The sequence below is a fragment of the Carettochelys insculpta genome, chromosome 7, assembly GCF_033958435.1.
Source record: "Carettochelys insculpta isolate YL-2023 chromosome 7, ASM3395843v1, whole genome shotgun sequence".
Classification (NCBI taxonomy): domain Eukaryota; kingdom Metazoa; phylum Chordata; order Testudines; family Carettochelyidae; genus Carettochelys; species Carettochelys insculpta.
The window spans coordinates 29,299,552-29,318,272 of NC_134143.1; the positions used below are offsets into that span (position 1 = coordinate 29,299,552).

General features: G+C 46.9%; 1 protein-coding gene across 1 annotated transcript in view; it reads right to left on the bottom strand.

Moving 5' to 3' along the window:
• CTNNA3 (catenin alpha 3) overlaps positions 1–18,721 on the bottom strand; it is a 751,450-nt gene that overhangs the window by 562,225 nt on the left and 170,504 nt on the right. Inside the window, 2 exon segments of the mRNA XM_074999587.1 lie at positions 6,752–6,933; positions 6,935–6,997. Of these exon segments, the coding sequence (XP_074855688.1) occupies positions 6,752–6,933; positions 6,935–6,997 (245 nt within the window).

The window sequence follows — 18,721 nt, forward strand, 5'->3', positions numbered from 1 at the left end:
GCAATTATAAGTTGAAAGATATTTGTCTTTCGTCTAATCAGTTAACTAATTTGTTCATCTGCAACAGAATTGCTTCTGCCTTTTATTTTTAAGTTGTAATTAAACTTCACAATTTTTTTCTCTTCTTGCGGAAAAACATATTGGCATTACTTCTCCAGGATTACAGCGCTAAACAAAATTTCATTTTTACAATACAATTCTTCAGGAAACTTTGTAGAAGCAAGCCCCTATCCACCAATATCTGCAGTTCCAGATCCTTCTTCTGTACAGCTCTACTGAATCAAAATATCAAAACTCAATAGGACTTTGTATTGGCAAACAAATTTATTCACCCAGAGTGTCTTGCAGCATAAGGGCCTTATTTTGTATTTGACTATTTGAGAACAGACTAACAGGACCATAATAATTTGAATAAGAGGCTGCTTCTATCACCACATCAAATAACAACAGGCTTTGACATAATTTTAGCTATTTTGTTGAAAAGAATACAGAACAGGAGGAATTTTTTATCTTTTTATATTTACAAAATTCACTGTTAGAATTAGCTACAATAAATCTCAAATAAATTCTAAGCTATTTTTAGAGGGGTCATTAATATTTTAAGATTAGGTTAAATTTTTTGTGTGTTCTACTATGATTATAGCTCAAATTGAGCTGAGGAAAGAAATACTGTACTGTATTTTCTTACTCACATTCAATAAGTATTGCCAGAGAGGCTCTCTGTTCATTGTAGATTCAGGCAAATTAATATTGATGGTGAAACAAATCAGTTCTAAATGCATCTTTAGGTATTTTAAGCCTGAAATATCTAGTTCCTTCACAGACATTAATTTAAGATTGCTGTAGTTTTTCTCTAACTATAATCAATCATAGGAAGAGGTCATCGGGTATAATTTTGATGAGACCAGTACACAACTGGGAATACACTACACAGATTTTCCTACATTTTTCTACTGTATTATCCTGAGGTTACACTCAGGCACATACACACATGCACACGCACACACACAAGGCCTTGGATATATTGACTAGCAAGTACCTACAAAAAAGAAAACAACTTTAGCTCCTGTACCTGGAAACAAATAGCAGTATCACACAATTATTCCCTCAATTGCTGTGTGCATCATCTCAAAGGAGCTTTAGACAAGATCAGTATGTCTATTGAAAATGATGATGATGTTTTCAGAAGAAACACAACATTAACACGCTATCCCCATATCAAAGATATCTGTCCTGCTACCTTTATTTTTTTCTGGCTGGCAGTACACTATGTATCAAAATAGCTACTCAGATCTAATATATATTTAAAAGCTGAAACACGTTATAAAGAGTACCAGGCAATCAGATCTCAGGATTTACTCAACATTCCCTATACTACAATCTCATATCAGAGGCCCTCAACATATAGGACTGCCTTAATTTTGATGTTGAGTACATGGAAATGAATTACTCAGGTTTTAATACAATAAACCAAAACTTCATAACATTTGCTGCATATTGTAGAAACAAGTATAAAATCCTAGTATATCCACACCTTAAATTCTAACAGACCACCAGGAAGTAAAATTATAAAGCAAGTCACTATGTTTCTTTGAATGTTGGCATCGCTTGATACCTCACAGAACAGAAAGTAACCCTCAGATAACTCAATGGGGAATATAGAATATATATTGCTGAGGATAGGATAAATTTTACTTGTACCAATAAAGCTAAGTAATGCTGATTTTTCATGCTAATTGCGAAACAAAAAAATCTCAGGGGTAAAAGTTCATTTCGGGTAAATCTGAAACAAGGTTTTGTTTTGTTTTGTTTAGGTTAGTTTATTCATTTTGTTTCATTGTCAACTGTTTTTAGCTTGTTTTAAATGTATCAGGATAAACCTCTAAACCACTAAAATTTAATTTCAAAATCCAAAGTCAAAACATAGGTTATTGTCTACACTATGTCAAAACTGGTGTTTTGTCAACAAAACCTGCAGAATGTCCAGATTTCCAAGGTATTCTGTCAACAGTAAACCAACAGAATACAGCACTTTTGTCAACAGTGTTATCCCACTACCCACAGAGAAGAATGCCTCTGTTGACAGAGATCCATCAACAAAAATCCAATCTTGACATTCCGGGAGACCTTCTGTCAACAGAAAAGGCTTCCAGGGTGCTGTGCATATGTCTTGGGGACACCCTGTCCACAGTAATCATTGCTCTGAGGTGTCTGCCTCTGGCCCTTCTTAAAGTCACAGGGAGCCTGGGAAATCCTGTGGCAGGAAACTGAGAGCATGGAGACAGCAGGGCTACAGGGTACAGTCCCCCACACCCTCAAAGCCACTTCTTTCCAGCCAATATTACCTGATGCAGAAAGCCAGGCACCAGGAGACACACACACACGCACACAACCCTTGAGGGAGCAGCCTGAGGGGTCCCAGGACCACCCCCAGGGCACCAAGAATGTGGCCCCATCCTAAAGGACTGGGCCCAAGGTCCAGGCCTTCCTGGACCTGTGGAATGAGGAAGAGACCCTCCTCAACCCCAAGGCTAAGCAGCACAACACTCCCATGTATGCCCAGATGGCCACCACACTTGCAGAATGGGGCCACACACACCCCTGCGCCATGGAGTAGGGGCAGGCGAAGGTAAAAGCACTTCAGCAGGGCTGCACCTGGGCCCATGATGCTAGCCGAAGATCAGGGGCAGGAACCACCACCTGCCCTTTCTATAGGGAGCTACGCCAGTACCTGGGGGCCAACAACACATCCCCTGTGACCGCCCATATCGACAGGGCACAGGAGGTCCTTTCCTGCAGCCAAAGACCCCAGAGAAAGAGAAGGACCAGCACCGCAGGACCTAACCCTCATGGGAGCACCCTCTTGATTATCCTGGAGTCAGTCCTTCTGACCCAGGCCACCTTGAGAGTGTCATAGGAGCTGGGTGCTGGTAAGTGGTAAGTAGCCCTCATGTCACACACCCCCAGGGTGTGGAAGGTGAGTGCAGATGGGGAGTGCTGTGAGAGTTACCAGGCCAGCTCAGATGTGACCTCGCACTATGGTCCCAACATGTGGGGAACCACAAGCAAGGTAGTGTGTGCCACCCAGACTCAGCAGGCAGCCTCTGGGCACTGTCAGCAGCCCACTAGCCTCATAGGAGGCCAGATAAGCCCCAGGAGCCAGTGGGGGTGGGTTGCCTGCTAGCATCTGCCATGGCTGGAAACAGGCCAGCCACACAGGCTGACCTCAGACACTCTGAGGAGTGCACGTCCCAGCACGCAAGCCAGCCCACAAACATGAGGCAGCACCCACTCCTGCAGACAGTGCTGCAAGCTGCAGAGGTGTGGGAGGGGGGGCTGGGAGGACTGGCCTGCTCCCAGCTAACCCATCACCCATGAAGGGACCCCTCTGTGGCCAGATACCTCCACTTGGCTGCTAGCCCAATCCCTGGGGTGGGAGCAGCAGCAGTCAGCCCAGTCCCAGAGGCACCATGGAGCCCCCCAGCAGCAGGACCCATTGTGCAGCCATACACTTAGCTCTTCTCATGGGACATTCACAACCCTTAGCCTGGTAGGTGTTAGCTGCTGCTCATGGTGGGGGGCACAGCCTGCGGGGCTGCATTGTGAATGACTCAGCATCTCTCTTCCTTGTCTTCCTTACAGCTGACCTGCACTGTCTGACAGCCAGGCCAGCCCCACCTTCCCCCAGTGTAAGCCCGTCCCACTCCAGCACCAGAACGAGCCAGCTCCACACCACCACCAGGGCGAGCCAGCCCCATCCAAGCACCAGGGCAGGCCAACAGCTGGAGAGCCATCGCCAGGTGCCGGAGGACCTCCAGAGGGACCACAGTGCAGATGTCGGGAAGATGACGGAGCTCCTGGAGTGGCGGGTGTGGGATGACCAGGAGTAGTGGTTTCAGGCCTGGAACTAACTTTTGTCCCGCTTTGACACCACCACTGGTATCTGGTGGCACACAATGACCCAGCCACCCATGGCTGCCATCCCCATCCCTATCCCTGCTGCCCTGCCCCTGCCAGTCATTCCACTGGGCTTCACTGAGTTCTGGCAGTGGCTGAGGGCCAGGCCTACCCCACCTGTCATGCCTGCCCCCACTGCTCCCCAGGTCCCCCCTTCTCCCTCTGCAGACAGAGCCTGCTGCAGCCCCACTGCCTACATACCTCCCCCTGCTCCCACTCTCACTTGGGCTTGTGGCCACACACCCACTCCATGGATTGAGGCCCACCACCCTCTGTCCCAAATCCCCCTCCAAGTTCTGATACCCCCCATCCAAAGTCCCCCCACTGTAAATAGTTCATTGTTTTTCCATTTGCCTTTGATGAAATTAGCTCTTTATTGCATCATTTCTGTTTTGCACTCATTTTTATTTGTTTAAGTACATTTGTTGTTTGAGCACCATTCCTGCATCCATGTTTATTGAGTGGGGGTTGGAGAGCAGTGATGGGGGGATGGGAGGATCTGCAGTGGAAATGGGGTAGGACTGTGGGCCTGAGAACGCTGCTAATGGGGGCACTGAGGAAGGTTACTGGGGGCCATGGAAGAAGCTCTCCCTCAAGGCCTTGTGGATCCACACCCCATCTTGATAGGCCTAGTGAATTGCAGCTGGGCCTGGTTGTTCACACCTGAGGCCGGCGTTAACCCCCGACCCCAGGAGGAAGGCCTCCCCCTTTCCCTCGACAAAATGTTGTGCAGGGCGTAATACGCAGCCACAACTTGAGGGTCATTGTGCTTCCCCACTTCCAGGCAGGGGAGCAGACACCTAAAGCATGCCTTGAGGCAGCCCAAGATGCACTCTGATTGCATCCAGGCCTGATTGAGGTGGGCATCAAACAGTTCCCAGCTGGGGTCCAGCTGGCCAGTATAGGGCTTCATCATCCACAGTATGAAGGGGTAGGCTGCATCCCCCATGATGCACAGTGGCATGTGCATGTCCCCAACAACCAGCTCCCGGGGGAGGGACAAATATGCCCAACTCCATCCTCCAACACCTAATGGTGTTGTGGAATACCTGTGTGTCATGTGCCCAGCCCAACCACCCGAAGTAAATGTCCATGAACTGTCCATGGTGGTTGACCAGGGCCTGCATCACCATGAACAAGTACCCCTTTCTGTTGATATACTCAGCCACATTGTGGTCAAGGGCATGGATTGTTATGTCGGTCCCATTGATAACCCTGATGCAGTTTGGGAACCCCAGACAGGTAAATCTGGCCACAAGTGCATCCATGTTTGCTAGACAGATGACTTTTTGCAGCAGTTTGGTGTTGATGGCTTTCACAACCTGCAAAGGGAGGGGACTGAACACACACATTACTGACTTATGGAGGCAGTCCCTGGGCCCCAGGGGAGGTCCCCTCCCCCTTCCCATCTCCTCCCCCTGAGCTATCCAGTATCCTCCCATGAGGCCATTCCCCCATCCCTGGCAACAGGTAAATGTAAGAGTGGGATGGCATGTTCCCCCAGGGACAGGGCTTCCCCCATCACCACAACCCAACCCTTCACACCCCTCACCCCACTTCCTGAGGGGAGGGGAACTGCCCACTGCCCTTTGGTGAGACACCTTCCCCTTCCCATGCAGGGACTGCAGCCCAAGTGTGCCTTACCTCCCTGAGGATGGTCCCAGTGGTGGACTTCCCCACCCCAAACTGGTTTTCCACAGAGTGGTAGCTGTCAGGGGTGGTCAGCTTCCAAAGGGTGACTGCGACCCACTTCTCCACAGGGATGGTAGGCTGCAGCTGGGTGTCTTGTCTCCAGAGGGCTGGGCTGAGCTAGGCACAGCGCTCCAGGAATGTGGCTTCCCATATGAGGAAGTTCTGGAGCCACTGCTGGTCGTCCCACTGCCCCATGACCAGCCAGTCCCACCAGTTAGAACTGTAACAGAGAGGAAGCCTGGTGTGAAGCCTCCCAGGGTGGCTACATGTGGGACTGTGCAGTAGCCACAGTAAGTTCCTCAAAGCTTGTGTCTGGCTTTCTCTCTCAGAGGAAGAGGAGGATGGCCATGAGGAGGTGCAGCAGGTGCAGAAGCACCTCTGCGTGGGGGTCAGTGAAATGCACCGTGGCTAGCTGGAAAACACTGTGTCTCTCGGCAAGCGTTAAAGCCATGCTCTAGCAGCTATGCTATTGCTCATGAAGGTAGGCATGCCTTAGTATGGGCAGGGAATGGGCATCTGCAGGGAGCCCTCTAAGGGCAAATCTCACTGGGGCTCCAGAAGGGATTGCCAACCACGTGACCCTGTCTGACAGGGTTCCAAGTGGCTGTTTTGTCAAGAGAGCAGCTGGGCAGTTTGGCCCCTCTCAATCTGCTCTGTCAACAGGAAGAGTGATCCTCTGGCTGTGATCTGTCAACGGAAGTTTGGTCAGAAAATATCTTCCAACAACAACTTCTGTCAACAGATCACTCTAATCTAGACACAGAAATATTGTTTATAAAACCTCAGCTAGGGACGGGGGGGGGAGGGAGAACAGACCAACTATTCACTAAATAAACCCAATTTAGTAAGTAGTTTGTCTGTCTGTAACTGCATAGTTTTGTGAGTAAACTATTCATCCAAATTTTTAACCTGCCTTGTGTACCAAATACATGTGTGAGAAGAACTACTTTTGGCACTCTAATAAATACATAAGTAGCCTTCATTATTGAAACCAGAGGAAAAGGTCAAAAGGCACTGGTTGATTACCAGACTCATTATACATAATGCATAGCAATGTAGAAAATGTGCTTTGAAGCACATAGAGAAAACATTAGGAAAAAACTGATCTCTTATATTATTCATGCATTCAGACAGAAAATCTTGGAGAGCTTGGTGGATGGTGTTGCATTCTGCTATTATTTGTTTTCTGTGCAAGTCACAAATGCAGGAAGAGCCAGCTAACAGTGCTGTTCAACTGATAATCCCTTCCAAATATTTCTCTAGTGATGGCTTTATTTTTTCCTTTATTCATTGTAATTGGATCCAAAATGATTAAACATTAGAAAAAAATAGACAAATTACAAACAGTCTGTGCTTTGGTCATCTCTTACCCAGCTAACTGTAACATTCTGTTTCTCATTCTCCCCTCTTATGACTACTTTCTTATTCAAATATATCCAAAATAATGATGTTCAAGGCATCTTCCCTTTACATCAATCTGACTAGATCCATCTTCTTTCTGAATGTTTTCAGATATTAAAAATTCAAAATCTTCATTCTTACCTTTATGATCCCAAATTAATCCCAGTCCTGCTGTTGTTTCTTCCCTCCTAGTACAGGTTGAACCTCTCTTGTCCAGGTGCTGACAAGTCCCAGCCAAGAGAATTTGCCAGGCGATGGGAGGTCAATATTTTCTAGCACATTACCAACACTTCCACTGCTTGCTGGACTCTTGGAAGATATGTGGGGTAAATTACAGCTAAATAATAGCACAAAACACCAAGAGCCAGGGCTCATAGCTGTAAACAAACTTTATGAGACCATGGGAAACTTGGCCACGCACATGATAAATGGTCATCAGGCTAACTAAAATCATGCCAGATTATAGAGTTTGCCAGACAAGAGAGTTCCAGATTAGAAAGGTTCAACCTGTACTTCGCTCTTTGTGTGAAATGCTAGGTCCCCATATCACCCCATTCCCTGTGGTGTCTGAGCTCACTACACAGTACTTACCATATTTATCCAAACATCTGTGAGATAAAGAAGTGCTATTATTCACATTTTACAAATGGAAAGCTGAGGCACAGACTCAGTGACTTGCCTAAGACCACATCTGAAGCCTGTAGCAGAGCTGGGTACTGAATCCAGTCCCATTAGCCTCATGACAAGCCCTAACCACTAGACCACACTTCCTCTGGGAGTTTGACCAGTGACTTAAAGGGTGAAATCCTGCTCCATTTCTCTATCTAAATTATCTTGCCCTTCAATTTCTGCCTTGTCGCACCTCTCAGCAGTATATAAGCCTTCCTTTTCATTACCCTCCCCTTTCTTGAACTGTTGTTCCACATGATGTCTTTCTCTTGCTACTTTAAATAGTACACTTTCAAAAGCTAGAAAATGCCTGTATACATTTATAGTACTACATGTAACTATAATATTATTATTTAATACTTAGTATCCTTCTACAATATGCTTTGCCTGGATACAAAATATTACATCAGTGGATTTGTTTTCATTTTAAAGCCTGCGGATGTGCAAAACTTCCCCAGCCTGCACTCTCAGAGATCTGGGTCTCTTCTGAATACAACCAAGAAGCCAAGAGTGCTTGCCCACAGTAGAAACATGCCATCTTGGATTACATGAATGGCTTCTGCTGATTTTAGAATTCAAACAGTACTACATAGGTTACTAGCCTACTGACAAAATACTGAATATTTTAATAATGCTTTTGGCAGTGTCATAAGCAAAATAGGGAAATTTGGTCTATATGAAGTTGCTATAAATTGGATGCACAACTTATTCAAAGACTATATTCAAAGACTAATTACCAATGGTTTCTTGTCAAATTGGGAGAAATATGGGTGGGTCCAATACTATTCAACATTTGAATTAATGCCTTTGAAAATGAAGTGTTTATATGTTTACAAAATATGCAGATAACACCACCTAACAGGGAGGGTTTACTAGTACTTTGGAAGACAACATTAGAATTCAAAATGACCCTAACAAATTAAATATTTGATCTGAAATCACCAACATGAAATCCAATACAGGCAAGTGCAAACTACTATGCTTAAGAGGGGGGAAAAATCAAATGCACAAATGCAAAATGGGGAATAAATGGCTAGACAGTGGCATTTCTGAAAAAGACCTGAAGGATATAGTGGATCACAAATTGAATGAATGTCAGAAAATATGATGCAGTTTCAAAAAAGGCTAATATCACTCTGAGGCATATTAACAGGACATGCAGTACAAGACACAAGAGATAATCTATCTGGTGTAATCGCTAGAGCTCTGGATACCATCCAGCTCTGGAAGAAGCCAGAGGAGAGCAAGAAAAATATAACAAATTTAGAAAGCCCTAACTTATGAGGAAAGGTTTAAAAAGTAGGAACACAGTCTGAAAGGATGTCCTCGGGAAGGAAATTTGGTAAGTTCTAAAATACGTTAAGGGCTATTATAAAGAGGACTGTGATAAATTATTTTCCATGTCCACTGAAGGTAAGATATGAAGCAATAGGCAAGGTAGATTTAGGTTAGATATTAGGAAAAACTTTCCAACTATAAGAGATAGTTAAGCACTGGAATTTGCAGCTCACCAGGGAAGCCAAATTATCTTCATTTGACATGTTTAAGAATAGGTTAGACAAACACCTCTCAGTGTTAGGGATCAGCTAGAAGTCCTCTCAAGATCCCCTCAAGCCCTACGTTTCAATGAGAGCAAAAATGCAGTATTGCCACTCAAAGAGGCTGAAGGGGGAAGCTGCAAAATATTACCCTTTCATTCCTAATTTTTATTTAACACTGTTTTTTTGGGATGCTGATGTTGGTAGCCTCTTACCAACTCAGGTTAAACTAAATACAACAGAACATAAGAACTACTATTAAAAAACACAGAAGAATAGAGGATGAAGCCAAAGTAAGGAAAAAACAGTCTCCAGCTCAAATCAAGTAAATTACGTCCAAATCCCGACTAAGGGCTTTAGCTCCTTTATTAAATTTGGTGTTTGAAAGAGGAAGTACTTATCCAATACTGAGTCAGTACACTCTTTATGGACTTGACCTAAAGGTGACCTATAAAAGGGAAAGATAATTGGTCTTCTTCATGTATACAACAAAGACAAGAGAGATTCTCATCTTTTCTGCTTATGTTTTATATTAGAAATTAATGTCCGGTCTTGACTGGAAAATTCTAAGAATGGAGAAATAGCGACATGAGAGCACCACAAGATAAAAGTGTGAACTATTAAGAGGAGACAGGTGTTTTAGTCACTAATTTCAAAATCTATCATTAACACCTAACATCAATAACTAATGAATGAGTTAGAGAAGAGAAATCTGCTGCTGATTCTCACATTCATTGAAAATGAACGGAAGGCGTGAACAACTTTGAGCAAATTAGGAAATCCTCTAGCACAACCAGTGAAAACCATCAGTGGGCCTGGTTCTGCTCTCCATCTGGAATCAAGAGTACCTCACTCCAAATACTCAAATCTTTATTGATGTCCTGTACGTTTCAAGGAGGCTCAGTTGCCCAGATCAGGACCACAGAGTGGCTGTGGCAACACTTGGCCAAAACTTTGAAATGTGGCCATTTAGAAGATTACTAAGGAGGTGCTGAACTGAATATTCAGTGCCTCATTAGCATTAGGATGTTTCCAGCTGTGGCACTTCGAAAATGCTGCTTTTGAACCCGCATGCTCAGCACAGCTACACGGGGGTGCTTTTTGAAAGGACCTCACACATTTCAAAATGAGGGATTTCGAAAAGGACTCCTGTGTAGTCACGCTGAGCCGCACACATTTGAAAGTGGTGCTTTTGAAGTGCCTCAGCCAGAAGCGACCAAATGCTAATGAGACACTGAATATTCAGTTCAGCTCCTCATTAGTAATCTTCGAAATGGCCATTTGCATGGCAATTTCAAAGTTTTGGCCAAGTGTAGCCACAGCCAATGTGTGTAGAGAGGCACATCAAAGCTAAATTGCACTCTGGTACATGAGTCACAAAGAAGCTCTTCTGGCTCCTCCCATCCTCCTATCCCAAGACACCATGGCCACGCAAATGGCCATTTTGCAGATTACTAATGAGGCACTGAAATGCATGCTCAGGGCCTCATTAGCATGCCGCCGGCCGCAGCTCTTCAAAATTGTCACATTTCGCTGCCACGCAGCTCATCCAGACAGGGCTCCTTTTCAAAAGGACCCTGGGAACTTCAAAATCCCTTTGTTCCTATCAGCATGTTAATGAGGTGCTGAACATGCATTATTTTCATGGCCATTTCAAAGATTTGGGCTAGTGTAGATACAGCCCATGAGAGAAGCTTCAAAACAATCAGAGAAACATTATTCCCCACAGACACACAAGTTGTGAATTTGATTTTAATTTCTGGAAGGTATCAATATTTGCAACCATCAATAATGTATGTACCATATAATTTAACAATGACCATGTATTTAAAACTCTCAACAATTGATTACTGCTATTTTAACTTTATAGTTTCTGAGAATAGAACCTAGATCACGGCTTAAGTTCAGTTTAATGGTTTATTTCAGTAGGTAACACTATACACTGATGGATTGGATGATGTCAGGAGATTTTTTGTGTATCCAAAAGAGGCAACCTTTCATTAATTTGGAAAATGCCAACTATGCAACTTCAATTGTTTTTTAAACCAGTGTCCATCTGTTTAACACTTACATAATTTGGTTAGGAAAGAGAAGTTACTCACCTGTGTATTAACAATGGTTCTTCGAGATGTGTCCCCATGGGTGCTCCACAGTAGGTGTCGGGCTCGCCCCGGCGCCGCAGCTCGGAAATTCTTCAGCAGTCTCCGTTGGGTCGTGCATGCGCCGATGCGCATCGGCTCTTCACGCGCTTACGGTCACGTGCGCGATCCAGTCCCCGCCAGTTCCTGATCAACCGCTCCGGACGCCCCTGAAAAACACACAAACAGAGCTCCGAAGTGGGGAGGAACGGGTGGGTAGTAGAGCACCCACGGGGACACATCTCGAAGAACCATCGTTACTACACAGGTGAGTAACTTCACTTTCTTCTTCGAGTGGTCCCTGTGGGTGCTCCACAGTAGGTGACTACCCAGCAGTAACGCCCCCCGAAAAAGGCGGTGGGTACCCGATTTATGCGCAGCTTGCCCGTGAAAGGACTCCTGTCAACAGGCGTGTATCCTCATCAAGCATCCTGTGCATGGCGTAGTGCTTGGCGAAGGTGTCATAAGAAGACCACGTCGCTGCTCTGCAGATCTCTCTCAGCGCGATGCCTTTGAAGAAGGCCGTAGACGCCACCATCGCCCTAGTAGAGTGGGCTCTTGGCGGAACTGGCAGAGGAGACTTGTGAATCTCGTAACACCGTCTCATGCAAGACACAATGTGATTTGAAATCCTCTGTGAAGATAGCGCTTCTCCTTTTGACCTGGATGCAATGGACACCAGGAGTCTGTCCGTTTTCCGGAAAGGTTTAGTTCTATCGATGTAGAAGGCCAGTGCTCCCTTCTTACGTCAAGTAAGTGCAACCGTGCCTCTTCATTTGAGTTGTAAGGCTTAGGATAGAACGAGGGCAGCACTATTGGTTCGTTGATATGAAAGTCTGAAAAGACCTTCGGAACGAAGGCTGGGTGTAATCGTAAGACCACCGCTTCTTTTGAGAAGATCGTGCAGGGTGGTGTGGACATTATGGCCGCGAGCTCACTCACTCTGCGAGCTGATGTGATTGTGAGGAGGAAAGTCGTTTTAATAGTAAGTAGTCGAAGGGGGACCGTAGCCAATGGTTCAAAGGGCAGTCCCGAGAGGGTGTGTAGAACAAGGTCTAAACTCCATGACGGCGGTGTTGGTTTCTGAGGGGGGTACAGATTCACCAACCCCTTTAGGAAACGTGAGACAACAGGATGGCAAATGTGGTTGATCCATCCTCTTCATGCCGAAACGCTGATATAGCCACCAGATGCACCTTTATACAGGATAGCGAAAGTCCCTTTTGTTTGAGTTGTAGCAAATAATCCAGAATCGTAGGTATGGTGGCGTCCTGGGGTATTAGTTGCCTGTAGGAACACCATTCGGAAAAGCGCAACCATTTGTGCTGATAAGTCTTTCTGGTGGAAGTTCTCCGACTACATTCAAGGACTTCTTGTACTCCCTCTGAGCATGTAGTCTCTAAGGCGCTTAGCCATGGATTAGCCATGCTTGTAGCTGAAGTCTCTTCGAGTGCAGGTGCAGTATTGACCCCTGAGCCTGAGTGAGAATGTCCGGTACTGTTGGTAGGGGAAATGGCCGATGTTGAGCCATGCACAAGAGCAATGGGAACCACTGTTGCCGGTCCGAGGTTGGGACTGTGAGTATCATGCGTGCTTTCTCCCTTCTGGCCTTCTCCAAGACCTTGTGTATAAGTGTCATGGGAGGGAACGCACAAAGTAGAGGGCCCTTCCATGGGATCATGAAGGCGTCCCCCAAAGACCCCTGTCCCATGCCCGCTCTGGAGCAGTATTGGGGACATTTCTTGTTTTCTCAGGTGGCGAACAAGTCAATTTGGGGAAAACCCCATCTGCAGAACACTTGGTGAAGTAGGTCTGGACGGATCTGCCACTCGTGAGTGGGCGCAAAGTGTCTGCTGAGTTGGTCCGCCTTGACGTTGTGGACCCCCGGTAGGTATGAAGCCTTTATGGTTATATTGTTGGCAATGCACCAGTTCCAGAATCGGACCATCTCCGCACAAAGTGTACGAGACCTGGCTCCCCCTGTCGGTTTCTATAAAACATGGTGGTGGTGTTGTCGGTATTCACGCCGACTATTTTTCTGCGCAGATAATTGTGAAAATGCCTGCACGCATTGAACACTGCCCTGAGCTCTAGTATGTTTATGTGCAGTGTCTTTTCCGCGGGGGACCATAATCCTTGAGTGGTTTTGTTGTCCATGTGAGGCCCCCATCCCATATGGGAGGCATCTGTTGTAATGAACACAGTAATTTGCGGTTGGCGGAAGGGCACGCCTGTTAGGAGATTCTTGGGGTTTCCCCACCATGTTAGTGACCTTCGCGCCTCTGTTGTAAGTGACACCCTCTTGTGGATGGTGTGGATTGAGGGTTTGTATACGGTTGCCAACCAATGCTGCAATCCTCACATGTGCAGCCTGGTGTTTTGCACCACAAACGTGGTGGTTGCCATATGCCCCAACAGTTGTAAGCACGTGAGAACTGGAACAGTGGGGCTGTACGTTAGTAGTTGTACGAGAGATTCGATGGCACGAAAACGAGCCTCAGGTAAATACACCCTTGACGTGACTAAGTCTATCCGAGCCCCTATAAATTCTATATTTTGCGTGGGGTTGGTCTTTGACTTTGAGAAATTGATGATGAGGCCCAATGAGGTAAATGTGTTTGTGATGATGTGTATCATCCGTAATACCTCTGCCCGGGAAGTTCCCTTTAGCAGGCAATCGTCCAGGTACGGGAAAATGAAAACTCCCTGTCTGTGTAGGTATGCTGACACCACCGCTAAGGTCTTGGTGAAGACTCTGGGTGCTGAAGAGAGTCCGAATGGGAGGACTCTGTACTGGAAATGATCTGTGCCCACAAGGAACCGGAGGAAGCGCCTGTGGGCTGGATGAATTGCGATATGAAAATACGCATCCTGTAAGTCGAGGGCTGCAAACCAATCGCCATGGTCTAGTGCCGTGATTATTGAAGCCATCGTAGTCATTTTGAAGCGCTGTTTGCATAGATACTGGTTCAGTGTGCGTAGATCCAAAATGGGACTCCACCCTCCTGTCTTCTTTTCCGTCAGGAAATACCTGGAGTAGAACCCTTTCCCTTGAAATTGTTCCGGTACTCTCTCCACCGCCCCTATGAATAGGAGGTGGTCCACCTCCCGCCTTAATTCCGGTAGGTGAGAGGGGTCTCTGAGAAGGGGTGCGGTGGGAGGATTTGGTGGAGGTAAAGACTGGAAGGGGATCGTGTATCCCGTGTTTACAATCTCCAATACCCACTTGTCCGACGTGATGCTTTTCCATTGTGGATAAAATGGCTTGAGTCGGTGATGGAACATGTACTGAGATTGGCACTGAGGTACGGTCTTGTCTTCGCGGCCCTCGACATACCCGTCAAACTTGCTGTCTTGCATTTTGCCCCGTGGAAGTGTTGCCCTGCTGAGGCCAGTGCCTAGGGCCCTTATAATATGTTTGTTGATGACGTCCCTGATCATACCCCCGTTGAAATTGGGTATGTTGCTGTTGGTAACCATAACGGCGTTGCTGAGGATAAAATTTCTTCCTTCTGAACAGTGGGGTATATATCCCCAAAGTCCGAAGTGTCGCTCTGGAATCTTTGCTCGAGTGTAGGACTGAGTCGGTCGATTCAGCAAAAAATTTTATTTTGTCGAAGGGGAGGTCTGCAATTTTGACCTGTAACTCCTTTGGAATGCCGGATGTGTGAAGCCATGACTCTCTCCGCATTACCACTGCAGTGGCCACGGCGCGGGCCGCTGCGTCCACCACATCCAATGCAATCTGCACACCCGCTCGAGAAGCCGCGTAGCCCTCTTGCATAATTGCCTTAAGAATTGGCCTTTTATCCTCCAGAAGGAAGTCCATGAGGGCAGTAAGCTTGGAATAGTTGTCGAAATTGTGGTTCGACAAATGAGCGGCCTAGTTGGCCATGTGGAGCAACAGAGTAGAGGAGGAGTAGGCTTTTCTACCCAGAAGATCCAGCTTCTTTATGTCCTTGTCCAATCCCCCAGATTTGTACTGGGACGATTTGGACGTGTGTTGGGGCGATTCAACCACTAGCGAGTTTGGCTGTGGATGACTAAATAGAAATTCCATACCTTTCGCAGGGACGAAGTACTTTTTGTCCGCTCTTTTGTTGGTAGGAGGAGCGGATGCTGGAGTCTGCCATATATTAGGGGCTGCCTCCATGATTGCATCGTCCAGAGGAATAGCTATTTTAGAAGAAGATGGAGGCCTGAGGTTTTTAAGGAGTCTGTGGTGTTTCTCCTGAACCTCCGCCACTTGAATATCTTGGGATTGAGCTACTTGTTTGAACAGCTCCTGGAACTGTTTCAGGTCATCTGGGGGAGAAATGTCTCCAGGGACCACGGCCTTGTCTGGCAAGGATGAGGAGGCATCACTATGGTATCTCTCCTCCAATTCCTCTGGATCCTGGCTGTATTGGTGTGATTGCCTTTGTGGAATTTCGAGGTGAGGTTCAATGTCTTTAGACCCAGCCTCTGATTGGGGAACTCGTGGTGTTCCCCCAGTGGAAGCAGAACACTGTGGGGTTGCGGGGGGGTCGACGTGGATCCATAGTGAGACGTCGACCTCCTATGCTGACGCCCCACATAATGATGGCGGTCGTAGCAACAGGGACAGGGGCCCGGCGATGGAGACCTGGACCATGACCCAAGGATGTAAGGGTGGTGCCTGGAATGTCGAGACCTCCGAGATGATACCGACGTACGAGGAGAGCCTCTGTGGGAAGACTCGTAGGGATCTCTGCTAGATGATGGAGAGAAGCATGTAGACCCCTGGGATGGACTCCGAAGAAAAGGAGAAGGACGTCTGTGGCAGGCTGAAGGTGTTGCTGCCCGTCGAATCTCCGGTGGTGATCGTGGTGACAGAGGCAGCGCAATTACCTAAGGAGAGGGGCTGCAGTGCCTGGTCTTCGTTTTAGCCTTTACCCTCTCGGGTGGTCTTATCGGTGAGCTTGGTACCGGAGCAGGTGTCATGCTGATTTCCACTGCTCCTGGTGCCGTTGTTGCCGGTGCCGTTGTCGCCGGTGCCGTCGTCGCCGGTGCCATCGTCCTCGGTGCCGTCGTCCCCAGTGCCTCTGGGGAAGTCTCGATCAGTGCCGCAGTAGCCAGTGCCGGACTGACTAGTGCCCGCACGGCTCTCGGTGCCATTTCCCCGGTAGCTGCAGGGCCTTGAGTGGTTGCATGCGCTGCGGCTTTACCAGTGGAGGCAGCCAGCATGCACGGGCCCTTTGTTACACTTGTCCCGCTCCCAGCAGTAAGGGGCAGGGATCGAGTAGGCGAGGCTCTTCTTTTCTTCTGCACAGAGGAGGTCAAAGAGGCAGCCTTCCTCTTGTGCCATCCTGAAGAGCCCTCCACATGCGTTGTCTCCGATGAGGCAGGCTGAAGTGCTTTGTCAACTAGCAGCATCTTCAGCCTCATTCTCTATCTTTTCTAGCTCTATTAGTCAACTTAGAACAATGGGAGCACTTCTGAGGAACGTGCGTCTCGCCGAGGCATCGTATGCATCTGCCATGGCCATCCGAAGCAGGCATAGCCTCCCGTCAAGATTCACACTTCTTAAAGCCGGGGGATGACATTGTTAAAACTTAACTCTGAGTCCTTAGGTGCTAATAGCACACTTAACAGTCTATTAGGTGATGTTAATAACCGTTGGCCTTTGAAGGCTGACAAACAAAAGCAGCGGGCCCACCCGGAGGCGTCCGCTGCGGTTTTTAAGATAGTCTTTAGCTTTTAACAACTTTTAACAGAGTAACTAACTATAATAACTATAGAACTGCTAACTATGAACTGTTAAAACTATTAACACGAGAACAAAATAAGATTTATCTGTCTCGGGCATTGGAGCCAGAGAGGATTCCGTCTGCAGCCATTGGCGGTTGATCAGGAACTGGCGGGGACCAGATCGCGCACGTGACCGTAAGCGCGCAAAGAGCTGACGCGCATCAGCGCATGCGCGACCCGACGGAGACTGCTGAAGAATTTCTGAGCTGCGGCGCCGGGGCGAGCCCGACACCTACTGTGGAGCACCCACGGGGACCACTCGAAGAAGAATGTTTGTTCATGTGGTAAAGAGTAAGAAAATATTTTCATGACGAGGGGAGGCCAATGTTATGTATCCAATGGCCAAAAATACTCCTTACAAGTTAATTTTCTTCTCATATTTTAATCCTTACTGCAGCCTTTAATCAATATATACATATATTTTGGTGTGTCCATCTGTGAGTCAGTTTGTTTGAGAATGCCTCCTAAATCATAAGAGAGAGAACCATCAAATTTGGTATGCTGCTTCCTCTTACTTTAACTTAAACCAAGGTCAGGGCTTGAATCTGTCTCGGGCATTGGAGCCAGAGAGGATTCCGTCTGCAGCCATTGGCGGTTGATCAGGAACTGGCGGGGACCAGATCGCGCACGTGACCGTAAGCGCGCAAAGAGCTGACGCGCATCAGCGCATGCGCGACCCGACGGAGACTGCTGAAGAATTTCTGAGCTGCGGCGCCGGGGCGAGCCCGACACCTACTGTGGAGCACCCACGGGGACCACTCGAAGAAGAATGTTTGTTCATGTGGTAAAGAGTAAGAAAATATTTTCATGACGAGGGGAGGCCAATGTTATGTATCCAATGGCCAAAAATACTCCTTACAAGTTAATTTTCTTCTCATATTTTAATCCTTACTGCAGCCTTTAATCAATATATACATATATTTTGGTGTGTCCATCTGTGAGTCAGTTTGTTTGAGAATGCCTCCTAAATCATAAGAGAGAGAACCATCAAATTTGGTATGCTGCTTCCTCTTACTTTAACTTAAACCAAGGTCAGGGCTTGAATATACCAGGAAAATGGGAAGTGCCAGGAATGGGGCTGTTCTCCAGAACATGGAAAGGAAGGGAGGCAAAAGGGAGTGGCACAGAGAGGACTTACTAAGAGCAGCCACTGGGGGTGCAGCTGCAGCACCAAGAGAGTGGCCAGCAGGGCTCTACCATCTTGCCTGCCATGAAGACAGAGTAAGTAACTCCCCTTCTCCAAATCCAGAGCCTGTCTTCCCTCTACAGGCCTGTCAGGGTGGTTAAGCACTGGAATAAACTGCCTAAGGAAGCTGTGGAATCTCCATCATTGGAGATTTTTAAGAGGAGGGTGGACAAATACCTGTCAGGAATTGTCTAAATAATTCTTAGTGATGGGGTGAACATAACTCAAAATTCCTTACAGGTATTATCCTATTCATTTGATTGCAACCTGGATGTGTGCCCACTGTTTCAATAGCTCCCTGCTGGCTTTTGCCAGAACTCAGCCAGCTTCTGCCAGAACTGTGTACCAGAGTGCACCTGCTTCCTCTCACT